At 41.1% G+C, this 21,727-nt stretch overlaps 1 protein-coding gene across 9 annotated transcripts in view; it reads left to right on the forward strand.

Annotated features, from left to right (window-relative positions):
- Positions 1 to 21,727, forward strand: part of LOC124551076 (zinc finger protein 501-like) — a 137,315-nt gene that overhangs the window by 95,815 nt on the left and 19,773 nt on the right. For 8 of the 9 annotated variants that reach the window (XM_047125981.1, XM_047125985.1, XM_047125986.1 and 5 more), the window contains one exon: positions 6,795 to 6,844. In XM_047125981.1, the coding sequence (XP_046981937.1) occupies positions 6,795 to 6,844 (50 nt within the window). Of the gene's footprint in view, positions 1 to 6,794; positions 6,845 to 12,358; positions 12,463 to 21,727 lie in introns of those variants that run through there. The other variant, XM_047125987.1, reaches the window with a different exon arrangement.

Raw genomic sequence — 21,727 nt, forward strand, 5'->3', positions numbered from 1 at the left:
GGTGCAGCAACCAGCTGTGGTACTGCTTGTTGTGATAGTATTGTAGCCATTTGTTGTAAGCTGATGAAGAAGTCACTCGATCTGCTGCAACTGAAACTAAACAGTATAATTTACAAACATTTGCTGTGGCAGCCCAAATATGGTTGAACACTTTATATGATGCACAAAATATATAAATAGTACTTCGTGCTACCCTTCTCTGTATGTATTCAATACCCCGTTACTCCTATCTGGTATGGGTCCCACACACTTGAGCGATATTCTAGGATTGTTAGGATGGGTCACACAAGTGATTTGTAAGCAGTCTCTTTTGTAGACTGATTGTACTTTGCCAGTATTCTATCAATAAAATGAAATCTACCACCTGCTTTACCCACAACTCAACCTGTGTGATCATTCCATTCCATATCCCTACAGTGTGTTACAACCAGGTATTTGTATGACCAGGGCAGTTCCATCAGTGACTGACTGATATTATAGTCATAGCAAACTACATTTTTTCTTTTTGTGAAGTGCAAAATTTTACATTTCTGAACAAATAGAACAAGTTGCCAATCTTTGCACCATGTTGAAATCTTATCAACATCTGACTGAATATTTATGCAGCTTCTCTCAGATAGTACTTTATTGAAGATAACAGCATCATCTGCAAAACTCCTGATTTTACTATTCTCATCTGGACGGTCATTAATATACAACATGAACAGCAGGGGCCCCAACAAACTTCCCTGGGGCACATCTGAAGTTACTTCTGCATCTGATGATGACTCTCCATCCAAGATAACAAGCTGTGTTCTCCCTACCAAGAAGTGCTCAATCCAGCCACAAATTTCAGTTCATACCCCATATGATTCTACTTTCAACAATAAGTGTAGATGTGGTACAGAGTCAAGTGCTTTTCGAAATTCAAGAAACATTGCATCCACCTGGTTGCCTTGATCCAGAACTTTTGGTATGTCAAATGAGAAAACTCGATGCAGAATGGTATGAGCAAGTTCTCAATTGTTTGTTACAAACAGAAGAGTGCTGGAAACTGTTGCCGACATGCATATTTTACACTAGAAATTCAGTGCTACAAAAAATGCAGAATGTTAAAAAAATTTTATCACTTTACACAAAAAAATATTGCCATTTGTGTTTGCATTGACTGGTAACAGATTAACCAAACATCATCTTGTGTGATTCTCAAAAGTTTTCAGATGGGGATTTTTGAGTAAATAATTTGTAAAACTGTAAAAATGCAGTTTTTACATTTTTAGTAATAAGTATTTATGTAATGCAGATAGCTGGAACAGAGAAGATACTGTTTATAATTACATCAGTTGTATCTGGTAATGCAACAGAAAAGATAGCATTCTGTGTCTTTCCAAATAAGAAAAAAATTGTAAAAATTAACTTAAATTTTGTATTTTTGTCTTAAATTGTAAGTTAAAGGAAGCAAATAAGTGAGCAGGTGTCAGCTAAATTTCAGCACACTAAGAGAGAGCCTTAATGCAAAACATCTGCCATGTCTCCAGTATTTTTGATTTATTAGTTATATTTTTTTTTTTTTTCTCCATAGTTTTAAGAGTTATTTACAAAATATACATTTTCAAAGGGCTGGACCATTTACAGAAACTAAGATAAAATGAAACTACCTTATTTCTTAACACTTACGATATGGGGGTCTAACATATATTTTTTCCCTAGAGATTCATGACAACAAGTTGACATGACCTGTGTGATTTGAGATGAAACCACCCATGTACTTTTATATGCTGTCACATTTGGTACAGTGTTAGACACAGCCTAGCATTTTAACACTGTTTGCACCAATGAAGTGTCATGTTAAATAATTTCATAGTAATACATTCTGTTAGGTTTGTTTGTGAGTAAGTGGTTTACGATGATGTAATGCAGATGGTGGTGATGACTTTGAATTTCATACTAATTTGGTTTCTTTCCATACTATTTATGGTTTGCAATGAACAATGTTGTGTGTCGCTGTAGCATTGACTGATAGTATGTGCTGCTGTTGTTGTTCACTGTTCATTGCTTTTAAATGCACTACTGTTTTGGGAAACATTTTAAAAAATATATCAAAAAGCCTTTAAATGTCTTGCTGTTTCTGGAAAATTTTAAAAACCTGAAATGTGGTAGTTGCCTGTACTTTCATAGTATTAATTTTTGTGCTTGGTAACTGGAAATTGTAATAAATAAATTCCCTGCATCGTGATAGGGTGCCCCCCGCCCCCCCTCCCCCCACCTGAGGTTTCCTTGTGTCAGTGTAGGACCTAGACCATCAGTATTATGTTTGTTCTGCCAGTGTTCATAGAAAAATATGACTTTGGTAGACATGTATGTACAATCTTAACACATATTGCATGCTGTTACAGAATATACCATTTTCTGTATTTGGTAAATATCTCATGGTATGATATGCTCTGTATCCTGTAATATGCACTCAGTTTTTATAACAGTGTATGAATAAATATTAATTTTAACTTTCTGCCTCACAGAATGATTTGAAAATGGGTTCAAGTAACCTGAAATTAGACTCGTGAATGAAATTTGAAAAAAATTGAATCTTACTAATTTGGCTGTTTTCTACATGAAACTGGTTAACACAAGTTGCTGTCCCATTATTTATCTAGCGTGCTGGAAATCCATATAAATAATATTCTCAATGGGAGATAATAGTTGACCATCATTAACATAAAATGAAGAAAGTAATGGGCCTAATACTGGTCCTTGTGGGACCTCTGTTAATACATTCCTCCATTGTGGTGTTTTCGCTTTATTACACAATGTTGGCAGAATATAAGTGTGATTGGAGCCATTGTACAGCATGTGTAGAAAAATTTGACTTTTGATTAAGCAAGTAGAGCATCAAAGTTGGCAGTATTGAAAGCTTTGCTGCAATCCTAAAAGTACATAATAATTTCTTCTCATTTGTTCATAGCTGGTTTCAGTTTGTCAGTCACTTTTATAAGAGCAATTGTCATGGTGCGCTTTCTCTGGGAAAAAGGTTATTTGATGTATAGCACTTTGTAAGCTGATTGTGAATTATGTATTTCATTGGCTTAGATAATGCTAGTAGAACACAGATGGGCTTGTAGTCAGTGTGTTCATTGGAGTATTCCATTTTGGGGAGTGGTTTTATGAGTCACTGCTTCTAGGCTATTGGGAGCTTTAGGAGGTCAGAGAACAGAGTTGTGGATTGACAAGGAAATTGATCATTGGCACTGTAATGTTATTGTGTCCTTCAGCTGCTGAACGAACTTGTCTTCTGAACCTTATTAAAGCTTATTGGCTGCAGAAATATTTTTTTTATTTATCAACCACTGATTCGTTAAGGGAATGGATGGTATGTACACTTATACCTTGGTGAAGTGAAAATGTTGGTGTGGTGAAATATTCATTTAGATCCTCAATAGGAGTTAGCGGTTCAGCTCTGAATTTGAGTTTTGCTTTTCCTAGTCTTCATAGGTTTTTCTGCAATATCTACATCTACATCTATACTCCACAAGCCACCCAACGGTGTGTGTCGGAGGGCACTTTACATGCCACTGTCATTACCTCCCTTTTCTGTTCCAGTCGCGTATGGTTCGCGGGAAGAACGACTGCTGGAAAGCCTCCGTGCTTGCTTGAATCTCTCTAATTTTACATTCGCAATCTCCTCGGGAGGTATAAGTAGGGGGAAGCAATATATTCGATACCTCATCCAGAAACGCACCCTCTCGAAACCTGGACAGCAAGCTACACTGCGATGCAGAGCGCCTCTCTTGCAGAGTCTGCCACGTGAGTTTGCTAAACATCTCCGTAATGCTATCACACTTACCAAATAACCCTGTGACGAAACATGCCGCTCTTCTTTGGATCTTCTCTATCTCCTCCGTCAACCCAATGTGATTCCACACTGATGAGCAACACACAAGTATAGGTCGAACCAGTGTTTTGTAAGCCATCTCCTTCATTGATGGTCTACATTTTCTAAGGACTCTCCCAATGAATCTCAACCTGGTACCCGCCTTACCAACAATTAATTTTATATGATCATTCCACTTCAAATCGTTCCACACACATACTCCCAGGTATTTTACAGAAGTAACTGGTACCAGTGTTTGTTCCGCTATCATATAATCATACAATAAAGGATCCTTCTTTCCATGTATTCGTAATACATCACATTTGTCTATGTTAAGGGTCAGTTGCCACTCCCTGCACCAAGTGCCTATCCGCTGCAGGTCTTCCTGCATTTCGCTGCAATTTTCTAATGCTGCAACTTCTCTGTATACTACAGCATCATCCGCAAAAAGCCGCATGGAACTTCCCACACTATCTACTAGGTCATTTATACATATTGTGAAAAGCAATGGTCCCATAACACTCCCCTGTGGCACGCCAGAGGTTACTTTAACATCTGTAGACGTCTCTCCATTGAGAACAACATGCTGTGTTATGTTTGCTAAAAACTCTTCAATCCAGCCACACAGCTGGTCTGATATTCCGTAGGCTCTTACTTTGTTTATCAGGCGACAGTGCAGAACTGTATCGAATGCCTTCCAGAAGTCAAGGAAAATAGCATCTACCTGGGAACCTGTATCTAATATTTTCTGGGTCTCATGAACAATTAAAGCGAGTTGGTCTCACACGATCACTGTTTTTGGAATCCATGTCGATTCCTACAGAGTAGATTCTGGGTTTCCAGAAACGACATGATACGCGAGAAAAAACATGTTCTAAAGTTCTACAACAGATCGACGTCAGAGGTGTAGGTCTATAGTTTTGCGCATCTGCTCGACGACCCGTCTTGAAGACTGGGACTACCTGTGCTCTTTTCCAATCATTTGGAACCTTCTGTTCCTCTAGAGACTTGCAGTACATGGCTGTTAGAAGGGGGGCAAGTTCTTTCGCATACTCTGTGTAGAATCGAACTGGTATCCTGTCAGGTCCAGTGGACTTTCCTCTGTTGAGTGATTCCAGTTGCTTTTCTATTCCTTGGACACTTATTTCGATGTCAGCCATTTTTTCGTTTGTGTGAGGATTTAGAGAAGGAACTGCAGTGCGGTCTTCCTCTGTGAAACAGCTTTGGAAAAATGTGTTTAGTATTTCAGCTTTACGCGTGTCATCCTCTGTTTCAATGCCATCATCATCCCAGAGTGTCTGGATATGCTGTTTCGAGCCACTTACTGATTTAATGTCTGACCAGAACTTCCTAGGATTTTCTGTCAAGTTGGTACATAGAATTTTACTTTCGAATTCACTGAACACTTCACGCATAGTCCTCCTTATGCTAACTTTGACATCATTTAGCTTCTGTTTGTCTGAGAGGTTTTGACTGCGTTTAAACTTGCAGTGAAGCTCTCTTTGATTTCGCAGTAGTTTCCTAACTTTGTTGTTGTATGAAGAGTATGTAAAAGTCCTCAGCTAATGTTTGGCACACCTGAGTTTTACTTTTCTCACAGTTATCCTAAATTGTTTCCATTGTTGATTGTATGTGTGTTGATTATCAGAGGTCAGGTGCCATGTATATTTCCTGTATGCTGCATCTCTGATACTCATAAGATTCCAAGTTGATCAGTAAGCTGTGGTGCTGATTTTCCCCTGACTCATACAATTTTTGTAGGAGTGTATTTATTGTAGAAATTATTGAGTCTCTCAGTGAAGTTAGCTACTTCATAATTCATGTGAAACGTATTTTTTGCCATTGCCTGCCAAGAAATGTCAGGTCTCAGCTGTAAACTCGAAAATATTCAAGCACTTAAAATCTTTAAAAATCATCACTTGCAATTCATTCTTTGGATGTTATAACAAGTAAGTCATGTAACTTAAATCATGAGCAAACCAGACAGCCATGGAGATCTGATTGGTGTGAATTTCCCTATTTGGAGACTTGGTCACTATGAGTGTCAACTGCATGATGATATGGCCCAAGTGAAAGCAGTGTAATGTTTGAGCAGGAAAGTCTATATGTCAATTTTGATATGGAGGGACTGTTGTTTAGAATATTTGTGTTCATATCTCTGGCCACAATTGGGTGTTCACCACAAAGATTCCAGACCGTACAGTGAATTCTAAGCTCGAGAGCTGTCCAACTTTAGGAGGAGAGGGGGGGGGGGGGATGATGATGGTATATTACATGAGAAGATACTTTCTGGTGAGAGATTTAATTTCAATGAACATGTGTTTAGGTTGTTTGTCTTTATGTCTGGACGTGAGAACGACCTTGGGGAATAAATTTGCATTTACACACGCCACCACACCACCGTCTCATTAGTTATATCTAACCTGTCTCAGAAAGACTTAGCCATCAAGACTTGCAGAACCGGGAAGAATGTGCATCAGGCACTTTCCCCAACTGAAGTATGACATGAAAGCGGAGTTCCTGAAATACGTATCTGAATTCACTCAAGTGGGCTGTTAAGGGCTCAACGTTCACATGGGCAAGTTGCAGTGTATGGCCATCGGAAATTGTTTCCACTGTAATCCTGCATGTAGGAGGAATAGCTGCTTTGGAGACAGGCATCGTATGTGATGGAAAGGAGTGATGCACATAGTGGAACAGACAGATTGGAGACAGGAGACAGTGGGGAGGTTTGAGGTCGGGTATACTTGCCTAGTGTGGAAGTTGATGGCTTGTGAGGTTACACAAAAAGACCTATTAAATAAAGGAGAATGGAAACAAAGATTATTTGTTGTGAGGAAATATGGTTGAGGATACTGACAAATGCATAAACAATTAACCATCTATACTAACGGGTTAAAATTAGTAAATGTATTTTACAGTAAATGCTCTTAATCCTCTTTTTCAGGAGCTCAAGCATGAAGTGGAGTCAAGAAGTGGTGGCAGTGAATCAGAAAGGTATTGTACAACTTTTTTATATCTCATCTTTTTCATTTTGTGCATGTGTTGTTTTACAGCTTAATGTTGTAAGCATTGTGGCAGAAAATAATGTTACACGTGTGCACATAATACTGAACATTGGTGACAAGTGCCTGTAATGTTTACACATTTGATATGCCTTGACACATTCAGCCATGAACTCGTTTCCACCAGCAGCTTGTGTTCCAGTAATTAGTTGGTATCTGTAGTGCTGGAGAATGTCAACTCTTTGAAATTATTTACATGAACCTCCCGTAAAATTGCATATCACGATGAAGATTTTGAGAGAAGCCTTTGGACTCTGGAAGTTTTCAGTCTGTCATATTTTGAAGATGTGTGGATGACACTTTTGTAGAGGGCCCCACAGTGAGGAGAAACTTCATCAAATTTACCATGAGTTTGGAAATTATTGATGCCTCCCATTGATGGACGTCTGGGTTAAATGTAAAACTGACATCACCGTGGGTCATGGTGTCTTCCGCAAGCTGACAACTAAATATATTTGCTTTCGAGGGGGCAGCTGTTGCCATTCAGTGAAGGCAGTTGTGTCCCCAATAACCTTGTTCATGGTGCACATATTATTGCTGACGAGGACTGGGATCATCTACAGGAAGAACTCGAACACCTCAAAGAAGTTTTTGGAAATAAATGATATCCACCATGGAAAATCTGCAAGGCTTTGCAATCAAAACTGAAGGAGTGTGTACCATCTCAAGTGGCTGAAGAGGAAAGGATCATGAGGAATCTTTGTTCTTAAATAGGTCCTACGCTCATGAAACATGTTTCAGGCTATTTTTCTATCAGCACCAAAGATTGCTACACTCCTTGACTGTGTGAAGGGTGACTTGATTTACAGATGGCAGATGTGTATAAGTTTCCCTGTCAGTGTGATTTATCAAATAAAGGACATACTTTGCTTATAGTTCAAGAAAGTTACGTGGAACATTGACCTTATATCCTCCTGCCTCGGCATGATAAACCTGCTGTCGCCAGACATAATATAAAAGCAAGTCGAGCAGTTGACTGCAAGAACATGCAGATTTCAACATCTGTTTCACCCATCTGAGATTCAATTTTCAGGGAGGGTACTGAAATATATTGGTTGTGATGGTTTCAACCTTCACAAAATATTGAATCTGGCACTGGCAGTAGTTCTCTCTTATAGGCAACAACTGTTGACCAGAATTATGAAACATCTTTCACAGTAGGATCACATTACATTGTATCTTTGCCATCCTTGTATTTCTTCCACAATGATTTATCACATTGTAATACACACTTGGCTCACACCATCAGTATATCAGGTGGACAAAGTTGCTTTGCCATCACTCTTTCTGGCTAACTCTGAAAGTGGCCGAATGGCTTGTAGCCAAAATATTAGCAGCAAACAGGGTTTGATTCTTGTTGATTTCATCAAGTTTTATGGATCTCTGGTAAAATTATTCATATATTGAGAGCAGAAAATTCACACATAAATGTGGGCTGCACTTCTCAGTCTATACTGATTTGAAAGTGTTGCTAATTTCTAATGGCAATCCATATTTAAAATCATCTTGCCTGATGTATACAGCTTTGTAATATGTATTTTGTTCTGTTTAGTACAGTTGCTGATACGTGTAAGGTGCTCAGTTCCTGTTCATAATGGTGAGAGCGATTCTTGCTTTGCACATGACTGTAGTCTCTGTAACATGATAAGAGATGAAATTTCTGACACTTCTTGACCATTACAATGTCATTTACATTGTAGAATATGCTTTTGCTTGCATTGATATTCATATAAAAGCATCAGATCCATGTATACTCACATCTTCTGAAAACAGCCCAAATGCACATGTTAGGTAACCTCCACGGTGTGTCACACATGATTAAAAGTTAGAAATATTTATATTATTATTTACCCGTATAGACTACACAGAGCCCATATATTATACAGCTCAATATTATACTCTTCAGTGTGATAGCAAGCATTTGGAAACACCTTTGTTGCTCATGAAGCACAAACACTGTCATTTAAAGCCAAAAACTAGAAACTAGGTAAAGAGAAGTGCAAGCCAGCAACACCCTCAGGATTTTTCTATGTGTTGGCTATATCTCCATCAACGTTCCCAGGATTCTCCAGAAAGTTCAGTTCATATGGTTTTTCACCTTCCATCGAAGATTGCAGATCTTCAGTGATCAGTGAAAGAAGATTTGTTGTTGTGAAAGGCTGCAATTCTCAAAATACCTTGGCTGTGTGGTAGGGCTTACATATGCCAGGCCATGCACACCAGGGAAAAATGCTGCACTGGATATCAACACTGCACTAAGCTTTTGCAGTCAATTAAGTCTGCTACTGGTCAACATTGTATCCCCACAGAGAATTAAATGGTATGTGATGAACATTTAGCTAGAGAAACATCTGTTTGGCCTCCTTTATTAAAGAATCTGTGGAAATACACATGGCAGAAAATTAACTGTGACAACAGGTATCAGTGAGATAACCTGTGGAACCACATCATTTCCGTCATTTGCTCTAAATGAAGATGAAAGAGTACACCAATGCCAACAGTGAGCAGCAACCCAGAAGGAAGTAGAGCTCCACAATTCCACAAGTGACAACAGTGCCTGCTATATAATGTGGTCACTCTGTGAGTATGATTTTAAAGCATGCATGGAATACAGAGACCCAGCATGCTAATAAATTGCAGAATGGTGAATGACTGGCACACGCCCAGTCGAAATATTGTGGAGTGTCGTGAATGACAAAGGGCTGCAAGCCCAAAACGTCTTAGAACACATGCTACACTTTAACTTTGACTGCTATTTGTGACAGTTACAGTCACGCTTTCAGAGGTAGCATGATGCCAATATGAGCACCACGCAGTGATATGGCTATATGTCTACATTTCTGCAGCAAAACCTTTCAAAAATGTTGTCAAAAAATTCAATAAGTAGATGTGTACGTTTCTCTGGGTATGAAACAGAGAAGGGGAGGCGTGATATCAGGTGTCCCATGACACAGTAGCAAATGGCAAATATAGGCCCATATTGCATATTACATAGTGGTGTAGAGAATGGTTAAGATAAATATGTTAAACCCACTAACTAAAAAAATTTCTCATGCAGCCCTGTACAAGGAACATGGGCTGATGACTCAAAACATTATGACTCCCTGCTTAAAAGCATGCTGCTCCCACTTTGGAACCCAGTGCAGCAGCAGTACTGCATGGCATTGATTCAACAATTCCTCCATAGGTTTCCAGAAGTACGTGACAACACATGTTTATGCACAAGTCATGCAAAGTAATGAAGCTATGGATATCCTGGACTGCTTTTATGCAAATGAACTGTCAAGCTCAGGGTGACAAGGTATTGGCAGACAAAAGAGGGCAATGGTCTATGATGTCACACCAGATGACAGCAGAGAAAAGATGGTGAACAATTATGTCACATAGTTTGTGACCCCCCCCCTTTTTAAGGCAATTGTGTTATGATGACACCACGTGCATTGTACAAGTAGAAAAAATCTGTCCATTATCTTGTTGGAATTTAGGAAATGTGTTTGCTTCACTACCAATCACATGATCGTCAAAAACTGATTGGATATGTTCAAATTGGCATCATAGGAAGCCATATAAAAAAAGACCAATAAATAAGAAAGTTCCACCTAGCTCAAGAACTTGTGACATGATCATCATCATCAGGGCCGATTTTGAGAACTGCTTTCAATGATTATATAAAGTACAATCACCCACAATGCGACAATCTTCCAAAGAAGAAGGACCACTAGCCTTCACCCATAAGTGAGTACTACAATCGGAATTTATCTTACAACGTCTACGACAAGACAAAGACAAACTCCCGTGCGGTAAAAGGTAGGAACCCTCGCTAGCAATAATAATCTCAGAAACAGGAATAGTACGGTAAGCCAAGATTTCACGAGTTTCAAAGGATTCCAAACCGGCTCTCCCTGCATTGTTACAAGCAACGAAAGCAACTGTTATCCATCCGTTACCCAAACTGGAAGAAGAAGAAACTTTCATTAAAGAAAAATTTAACTTCGCACCACAAAATAAAGTAGGTCCATGAATAAGAACAAATTGAGTAGTTTTACCTACTCCCCATACTTCATTCTTTTTACCCTTCGCAGAAGATGTCGAAGCACCAAGAGTGCCGTCCACATTGACAAGTGATTTGTCAAAAACTGATTGGATATGTTCAAATTGGCATCATAGGAAGCCATATAAAAAAAGACCAATAAATAAGAAAGTTCCACCTAGCTCAAGAACTTGTGACATGATCATCGAAAATCAGTCGCACAAGTCTGAAAAGGGTATTAGGAAGCTACATAAAAAAGATTGATAAAAAAGGGCAAGGGAGTAGAATATTGTTGATGTACCACTGTTCAATATGATTGGTGCAGATGACAACCCAGGGGGGGGGGTCCTGCAGTGAAAACAATAATACTCCAGACCATTACCCCAGGTTGTCAGGCCATGCATTAGACAGCAGCATGTATGGCATCCCACCATTGTTCGGATCATTTAGTGACATCTCTTTGGCCTGTAATCTCATTGACTGGAATAGAATTATCTGCAATGATGAGTCCCACTTCTTTTCATAGCAGGACCCCCTCGGTTGTCATCTGTGGCATCACTACAACACTGGTAAGTGGACAATATTCTGTGCACCATGTTATTGCCCTTTATGGCAAGCCATCATGGCCTTACATTTCAGCAAAACAAAGCCCATCTGCACAAGATGAGAGTTTCTACTGCTTGTCTTCATGCTTGCCAAACCCTATCTTGGCCAGCAACGTCACTGCATCTCTCCCCAATTGGGAACATTTGGAGCATTGTGGGCATGGCCCTCCAATCAGCTTGGGATTTTGATAGTATTACGTGACAATTGGACAGAATTTGGCACAATATGCCTCAAGAGGACATCCAACAAGTCTACCAATCAGTGTCAAGCCAAATAACAGGTTGCCTAAAGGGCAGAGCTGGACCAAAGTATTAGCAACACCATCTATTTGTGGAGCTATTCCTCTTAAATAATTTATCCAATTTTTTATGAAATTTTAATCAATTGTTTCTTCACACATGTACATCACACCTACAGATTTCTGCACTATTTGAGTTATACCTTTGTGGTGTGTGGGATTTTTTTTTTTTTTTTTTTTTTTTTTTTTTTTTTTTTTTTTTCGTGGAGCGTATATTGGGTTCAGATAGTTTTGTCTTAATGTTCCATCATTGAGAACTGTGCAAACATTTTGAACTTTAACTATGCAGCACAAACAGGATATACATTTAAAGAAATCACACCATAATGATTAATTTATTAATGAAATTACTAAGGTGAAAATATTTTCTTAATTAATTTTCATCACATTTACAGCTTAGTGATATTCTGGATGGTGGAAAAAAAGGTATACTGGTAAGAATTCTAATCATGAATGTTAACCCATGTGGTGTGCACTACACTTGTTCTGTCAAAACATAATTAATGTTACAGATAATGGTGATAGGTCTAGAACTTCAGCATCAGTTTTAGCAGAAAATCAGGGTTCTTCACAAGATAAACCACTCTCCAGGTACTCAGGACTGGTCCCTCTACAACATACATAGGACTCATTGAAATCTGGTGCTTATTATACACTCCTGGAAATGGAAAAAAGAACACATTGACACCGGTGTGTCAGACCCACCATACTTGCACCGGACACTGCGAGAGGGCTGTACAAGCAATGATTACACGCACGGCACAGTGGACACACCAGGAACCGCGGTGTTGGCCGTCGAATGCCGCTAGCTGCGCAGCATTTGTGCACCGCCGCCGTCAGTGTCAGCCAGTTTGCCGTGGCATACGGAGCTCCATCGCAGTCTTTAACACTGGTAGCATGCCGCGACAGCGTGGACATGAACCGTATGTGCAGTTGACGGACTTTGAGTGAGGGCGTATAGTGGGCATGCGGGAGGCCGGGTGGACGTACCGCCGAATTGCTCAACATGTGGGGCGTGAGGTCTCCACAGTACATCGATGTTGTCGCCAGTGGTCGGCGGAAGGTGCACGTGCCCGTCGACCTGGGACCGGACCGCAGCGACGCACGGATGCACGCCAAGACCGTAGGATCCTATGCAGTGCCGTAGGGGACCGCACCGCCACTTCCCAGCAAATTAGGGACACTGTTGCTCCTGGGGTATCAGCGAGGACCATTCGCAACCGTCTCCATGAAGCTGGGCTACGGTCCCGCACACCGTTAGGCCGTCTTCCGCTCACGCCCCAACATCGTGCAGCCCGCCTCCAGTGGTGTCGCGACAGGCGTGAATGGAGGGACGAACGGAGACGTGTCGTCTTCAGCGATGAGAGTCGCTTCTGCCTTGGTGCCAATGATGGTCGTATGCGTGTTTGCCGCTGTGCAGGTGAGCGCCACAATCAGGACTGCATACGACCGAGGCACACAGGGCCAACACCCGGCATCATGGTGTGGGGAGCGATCTCCTACACTGGCCGTACACCACTGGTGATCGTCGAGGGGACACTGAATAGTGCACGGTACATCCAAACCGTCATCGAACCCATCGTTCTACCATTCCTAGACCGGCAAGGGAACTTGCTGTTCCAACAGGACAATGCACGTCCGCATGTATCCCGTGCCACCCAACGTGCTCTAGAAGGTGTACGTCAACTACCCTGGCCAGCAAGATCTCCGGATCTGTCCCCCATTGAGCATGTTTGGGACTGGATGAAGCGTCGTCTCACGCGGTCTGCACGTCCAGCACGAACGCTGGTCCAACTGAGGCGCCAGGTGGAAATGGCATGGCAAGCCGTTCCACAGGACCACATCCAGCATCTCTACGATCGTCTCCATGGGAGAATAGCAGCCTGCATTGCTGCGAAAGGTGGATATACACTGTACTAGTGCCGACATTGTGCGTGCTCTGTTGCCTGTGTCTATGTGCCTGTGGTTCTGTCAGTGTGATCATGTGATGTATCTGACCCCAGGAATGTGTCAATAAAGTTTCCCCTTCCTGGGACAATGAATTCACGGTGTTCTTATTTCAATTTCCAGGAGTGTATATTCTGTAATTCACAAGATTGCAGGTATGGTCAATGTGATATGATTGTCTGCAGGACACTACAGCCATATTAAATGTACATCATGCTGTGATCTTGTCAGATGTAGAATTTCTGTTAAATACCTTCACAATCATTACATACCTCCCAACATGTGAGTCGTTTTTCTGCAGATGTTATTGTAGATGTCAAATGTAATGCAGATATCTTAACTATAAATGCAATTGAGGACTTTCAATGCAAACCTCAATGCAGTATGAATCTCTAAAGTTAGTTCTGAACATCATGTGACTGACAGTTTTGTAGTTTTTCACCAATATTGGATCCAGCTTCTGCTCTATATAGTTCAGCAGATAATTGACTGTAAACGACAGAATGCAGATTCATGATACAGAATCTGTTGTTTAATTCTGGATGCATGTTCCCCAAATGTAGTTTAGGAAAGTCTGTTATTCCCTTGGCATACATTATAAGCTGCCTGAAGAAATACATGTCCAGATGTTGAGCATATTTTGTAATTTTAGGTGGATACCTGTTCTCTGCTGTATTGGAAATGGCTATGTCAAAGCTGAGCTGGGAAGGTAAGGGAATTAGAATTAGTGGAAGAAGGCTTACCAACTTGAGATTTGCTGCTGATATTGCCTTACTGGCCAAAGACTTCACAGAGCTCCAAAACTTAGTTACAGATCTTGCATCGGAATGTCAGCTGGTTGGCTTGAACATGAACCTTTCCAAAACAAAAGTAATATCCAACAAATGGGTCCCAGCTGGGGATGTGAAAGTAAAGGACAGTCTACTAGAAGAGGTCAGTGAATATGTCTACCTTGGCCAGATTATAAATATGAAGGGAGACATAAGGCCAGAAATCTATCAACGCATCAAGCTTGGCTGGCAAGCATTTGGGAAGAATTCAGCCGGCCGAAGTGGCCGTGCGGTTAAAGGCGCTGCAGTCTGGAACCGCAAGACCGCTACGGTCGCAGGTTCGAATCCTGCCTCGGGCATAGATGTTTGTGATGTCCTTAGGTTAGTTAGGTTTAACTAGTTCTAAGTTCTAGGGAACTAATGACCTCAGCAGTTGAGTCCCATAGTGCTCAGAGCCATTTGAACCATTTGGGAAGAATTCAAAAGTATTCAGATCAAAAATGCCAGTAAATCTGAAGAAAGCAGTATTTGATCAATGCATTCTTCCTGTGATGATGTATGGCTGCGAGACATGGACACTGAACTCATTAACAAAACGGAACTTAGGACAGCACAGAGAGCCATGGAGAGATCAATGCTGGGCTATACAAGAAAGGACAGGAAAAGGGCAGATGACATCCGGTCTGTGATGAAGGTTAATGACATCTTAGAGAGAGTAGGTTCCTTGAAATGGCAATGGGCTGGCCACGTTGCAAGAAGAAAAGACAACAGATAGACGAAGCTAGTACTGGAGTGGAGTCCGAGAGAGCACCGGAGGCCTAGAGGAAGACCACCAGACAGATGGGACAAAGGCATCAAGAAGATCGCTGGTAACACCTGGCAGAGAACTGCCCAAGACCATCCCACTTGGAGAAGACTTCTGAAAGCCTACCTGAATCCACAACTCGAAGAGGCCACATCATCTAATGATTGAATTGGCTGATGGTGATGTTGTTGTTGTTGATGATCATGGTGATGATGATGATGATGATGATGATGATGATGATGATGATCTACATCTTCTGCTTCAGAGGCTTCCAGTAGTACTTCCTCATCCTGATGACCAGACTTGGAGTCACAAAGTACTAGTGATATTGGCCGGAAATGTGGATTCAAAACGCAGAAAAAATGTCTGCAAATGTTCTTTCATCTTTGTCCTTGCATCTACAAAGATATTTGGATGCCATTGTTTTTTGTTTTCCTATTTCCCTTGATGCAATGGATCCAAACTTTCCATTCAGTTCTTGGATACATATGTGGAGTTTGTCTGCCCATCATCCATCCATTGCTATATTAGCATTGATCATGTAGCCGTTTGTGTTACACCGTTAATCGATTGCAATGCAGGTCACAGTGACATTTTCTAATTTGTGAGTGAACTCTGGTTTGAGCAATCTTATCACACTTCTTGGATGGTTCATGCATAAATAAGAAAACATAAGGAAATATCTTTCCTGATGCCATTATGGTGAAGGAATGACTAATCTTGTTCTGAACGTGATCTGTTGTATGTTGATTGGCACTGGAAGCCAGTTTGATTGGTGTTAATTACATAATCATATGCCTGCTTATCTGGGTGGGAACCTGCTTGCCTCCCATGCACTGGGCCGGGGTTCGATTCACGGCCAGGTTTGAGATTTCCTCCACTCGTGGACTGGGTGTTGTGTTGTCCTCATCATCATTTCGTCCTCATCATCAGTCACAAGTTGCCCAATGAAGTGCCAACTGGAATGACTTGCACTTGCTGGCTGAACCCAAATGGGACCTCCAAGCCGACAATGCCATATGATCACTTTTTCATTAATTTCATAATAGAGGTCCAGATTATGGATGACTACTTTAGTATATATCCAGAGTCCTTCCACAGCTGCCAATACTCTGTCTAAAATCACCCATTAAGTCACTGCTGGAAGACTACATGTGCAGCTCTATTTATTTTGTTGCCTTGCATATATTTATCCTTAATTTGATTGGAAAATAAAAGCAATTTTTTGGTGGTATACTATTTTACATCATATGTGAGGTGCAGTAAGCCATTTTTCACAGATACAATATTTTCTCAGTAACTGTTTTTTGTTCATCATAAATTCTGCCTGCATGGTGATCAAACCAATAGGACCAACAATATACTTTGTTATGGAATTTGTAAATTCAACATGTATGGATTTAATATTTATGAGTGTAACAAGTGCAGGTTTAGGTACTGTGGGTAAATGAATTTGTACATTGCTCTGAGTCGTTCACATGTACACTGTGCTCCTGCCTATAACAGGTGTCATTATTGAATATAATTCTAACATATGATTGCCATGGACTCAGTCTTTCTAACACAATTGATAATGCACTCTGTAGTTCACATAAGTTGATAATAACTGAATGATGCAGGTAAATGGATGAGTCCCCAGATCTTACCTTGAGTGTTGCATTCCCATACATCTCTGTGATGGTGACCTTAATATGAAGTAGAACTATATCTGGAAGAGGAGATTGAGATGGTTCATACTCTGTTGTCATCTGAGTATTGATGTACAGTTTTGTACAATGTAGCTCATCTCACTCACTCGGTACAAACTGCACTGTAGCACAGTGTTCAGTATTCTCAATTTTTATTACTACTTGGTATTCACTGTCTGCTTTTATTGCCTTTATTCCCACACATAGATCCACTGATGGTCAAATTATGTGTTCTGGTAAACAGTAGTAAACAAACCACATAACTGTCACTTTATGAAAGGGTGAGTGTGTTAATCAGATATATCTGCACTGCTGTGGCTCAACAAGTAGATGTTTGAACATCATACAGTCCATGTGAATCACTTTGGGGCGATCCAGTTCCAGTATGTCAATTTCCACTTCTTCAAACAGACGTGAGCCCTGCTCTAATACCTCAATGGGGTTTTGGTCTGTTGAAAAGAACATCATAAGTATTTGAGAAAGCACACAGAAAATGAGAGAGCAAATGTAAAGACTACTTTACGCCAAATAAATGTAAGATAGTAACAACTATTATGAAGTGTGACTTAGTACTTGCATGCAAAATCTCTCTTCTTATCCTGCCTGGGGCTGTTAGGCGCTGGAAACTCATAGCCATGGGTATTTTAATCAGATGAACCCATAGCCTATCTGTGTAATGCTGTGACTCAACAAGTAACGGTGCATGTGTTGCATGTCCTGTTCCAACATGGTAGCTAGTGACACATCAGGAGGCTACTATTGAGCTGTTGAAAATAAGAAAAGATCATGAGTATGTGAGACAACACACAGAATAATAATGGATGGGTTAATAATAATACAGCAGTTACATTTCTATGTGGCAGTATTCTTCTTTTTTTCTCCATGGCTGATCTCTTCTGATGATGAGGCTTCATGGTCCTTTCACTACAGTGAACAGTACACAAGTGGCTTTGTTGATATAGAGTTGGGTGGTGCAGTGGCTTGCATGTGGGAGGACAACAGTTTAAACATACATCTAGACATCCTGATTTAGGTTTTCCGGGCCTTCTCTAAATTGCTTAAGGCAAATGCTGGAATGGTTCCTTAAAAAGGGCATAGCTGCTTTTCTTCTTCATCCTTCCCTAATTTGAGCAGGTGCTCTATCTCTAATGACCTCATTGTTGGCGGGACATTAGACACTGATCTCCTCCTCCTCCTCCTCCTCCTCCTCCTCCTGACTTGATTGGTAAGCAGTTGCAGCACCAACCGCTATGTGACATCATAGTCTGCCATCTTGGCAGACATCTTGTGATGTCATCATTTGGCATCATAAACTGTTCCAACTTTTCCCAGTTGTTTGAAAATGGGGATGGGACAGGAGAGATAGGCATTAGGCAACAACATTATTTTTTCCTAAGGGATGAGGTCTTATCCAATGCATATAATTTTCTTTACAGGCAAGATTTCTCTGACAGACTCCTTGAAGGCAACAGCATGCGTGAGCATATATAATAATGCCAACCTCCTGGTTATTATTATCAAGCCTTGACACTAGCGTTAGCTCACTTTCGACACATGCATTATGTTTGTCTATAGACAGTAACAATTTCTGTCAATAATAACTTCCTCATGTTGCTTTACAGACGTTCCCATGGCTCCTTTATGTTTTTCAGTGTTTCACTTTTTGTCAGAATACTTTGAAAGACGACATCTTGAAATTGGATCCCCTGAAGTGATTCATATGGTTTGTATGATGTAGTATACTCTATTCCTCATTTTACTGATTTGGGGGAAGTTGTGTGTGTGTGTGTGTGTGTGTGTGTGGGCACGTGCATGTGGTCGGGTACATTCAGAGTTCATCATCACAGCAGCATGTTGAGAACTTCCTCTGCTTCAAAACATGTTGCAGAATTCTGAGAAGCATTGTTCAGTGCTTTATATTCTGTTGAAAAGAAAACTGTCATTATGGCAAGTAGAACATGAGTTACGGAGGTTGTTAAACAACTGCAGCACCTTGAACACACAGTTCGACAGCTTGTGACATCATAGCCTGCCATCTTGTCTGCCCCCACCTTGTATGATGTCATAAACCCTCATCATGTTTGGCCCCATCTTATGTGATGTCGTAGTCCATCATCTTGTGACCTTCGCCTTGGCCTTGGCTTACTTTGACTGCTATCTCCATCAACCCTATAATGTCCTGTCTCCCACTGGGCTTCCTCAGCACCCTTTTTGTTGACAATTTTGCATCTATTGCAGTTCTCCACAGACCTGCCTCATTGAACGGCACCTTCAGTGATGTCTCAATCATCTTTACTGACTGAGCATCGACAGTGGCTTTCATTTTCCCACTGACAAAACCATTTGTATGAATTTCTGGTGGTGCAATTTGTTTCTTCCACCATTTTTACATCTTGTGCCTGTTGCCCTTCTGTTCACTGAAACTATGAAATTCCTGGGGCTCATGCTTGTTGCCGTCCCTTAATTTTCTACATGTCCGCAGTGATAGTTCCTGGGAAGCCAATCGTACCACCCTCCTCCACTTGTACTGGTTCCTTGTCCGTTCAAAAATAGACTATGGGTGTTTTGTTTATGCATCAGCACTTCCATCCCTCTTCTGCTGTCTCAGTACTATCTACTATCGTGGGATCCATTTGGCCACTGGTGCCTTTTACACAAGTCGGGTAGAGAGTCTTTATGCAGAACTACTACTGTCCTACAATCGTAATTTTCTCCTCAGCAGATATGCATGCCATTTTCTGCTATGCATGGCCACTCATCCTATGCCGCCTCCCCCTACATCTCCTTTGTTCACCAGTATGGTGCATGTCCCTCTTCTCTGTTACATCCTGGAGTTCACTTTCAGCTCTTTCTCTGGCAGCTTAACTTCACACTATCTGCCACTTTACCATTGGGTGTGAACCTTGGCTTTGTTTGGTGGTCTGTGGTGGCCTTGGCGTTCATTCACTTCCTAAGGATGTTGATCGAGCCTCACCCTGTCACCTTCAGTTTCATGACCTTTTGCATGGAACTTTGCGATAGTACCTTAGTGAACACTGATGGCTCTTGGACTGACAGCGGTGTTGGGTGTGCCTTCGTCATTGGCACTGACATTTTTCAGCATTGGTTTTCGGTATGCTGCTCATTATTTACAGTTGAGCTCTTCGCACTGTATCAGACCACACAGTACATCTGGGAATACAGGCTTTTCAATTGTGTCAAGTACTCTGACTCTCAGTGCCTTTCAAATCCTCTGTGTGCTGTAACTGTCCGTCCCTTTATGAAATGGGTCCAGCAAAGCTGTCACTTGCTCACTCTTGATGGAGCCACTGTGATGTTTATGTGGGTTCCTGGTCACGTCAGTCTTACAGGAAATGAGGCCGCTGACATTGCTGCCAAGGCTACAGATCTTGTACCTTGATCCTTTAGTTTTTACATTTCCTCCGATGATCTCTGTGTTGCCATCTGTCGGCAGTTGGTGTCACTTTGGCATCACCACTGGTCCTCCCTTGATGGGAAGAAGCTCCGGGTTCTCAGCATCTTCTAGTGGCTTGGACAACCTTCTCTCGGCCCTCTCCCTTTGGGGAGACCATTTTAGCTATGTTGCGTATTGGGCACTGTCTTTTTAGCCATCACCATTTGTTAAATAGTGCTCCCCCACTATGTTGTGCTCATTGTGTTCAACCCATGACGATCCGTCATTTCCTGATGAAATGCCATTTTTTTAACCACTTATGTTCTCATTTGTGTTTACCATTGGACTTACCGGCCGTTTTAGCAAACGACACGCAGACTGTTGACCTGGTTTTACTTTTTATCCGTTCTAGCAATATGGCGAAGGACATTTAGTTTTTAAATGAGGACCTCCAGTTCTCTATGGCTTATTTTATAGACATCTCTCCACATCCCTGTTTCTAGCTGGCTTCTCTTCTGTCACTTGGGAGTAATGTGTAGTGGTTTGTAACTTCTCTCTTTGTCGTCATGTTCTACAGTTCCCACGTGGGCCGTATCCCTCTAGTTGTTTTTGCGCCCCAAAACAAAACAAAACAGTTGGCTGTGGCAACCGATTTACATTAAGTTCATTTGCATAAAAGTGGCCCTGGATGCCCATAGTCATACTTCTATGCTTTCCCGTGAATTATGAATCCGAGAGTTTTTGGTTTGGAACTGGATAGTGTTCCAGATGCCTTACATTGCTCATTTCAGTTGCATTTGGTGACCAAGACACCAATTTGAGTTCAGTACCATGTCTCCAGACTACTGTAGTGGAATTCTGGCCTTATGCTACAGGCTGTTATCTTGCTGGCTTACAAACACTGCAAGTGTGTTATTAACGCACCTGCAATTACAGTTGCTCCAAGCCCTGTGAGAAACTAACTCTAATTGTGTGAATGTGTAAATTCCTGGTAGTTGCAGGCATTGTCCCTTGAATCAGTGGCTACTATTCTATGAGATAGCCATAACTAAATATCTAATCCCTGTCTGCTGAACTTAAGTTGCCTTTAAATCAGAGGCAAGCTTCACTCAACTACTGCGAGGGATATTATTTAACTGCTCCTTTCTCGCAGCTAAATAATTTCTGTGATGTTCCTTACATAAGCAGTGATTTCAAACACAAGATATGTTTTGTATATTAGAAACTCTGCTTTGATCATTTTCTTTAGCACAATGGTTAAAACTATCTCACTGTAG

This window comes from Schistocerca americana, chromosome 9 (assembly GCF_021461395.2).
Source record: "Schistocerca americana isolate TAMUIC-IGC-003095 chromosome 9, iqSchAmer2.1, whole genome shotgun sequence".
NCBI lineage: Eukaryota > Metazoa > Arthropoda > Insecta > Orthoptera > Acrididae > Schistocerca > Schistocerca americana.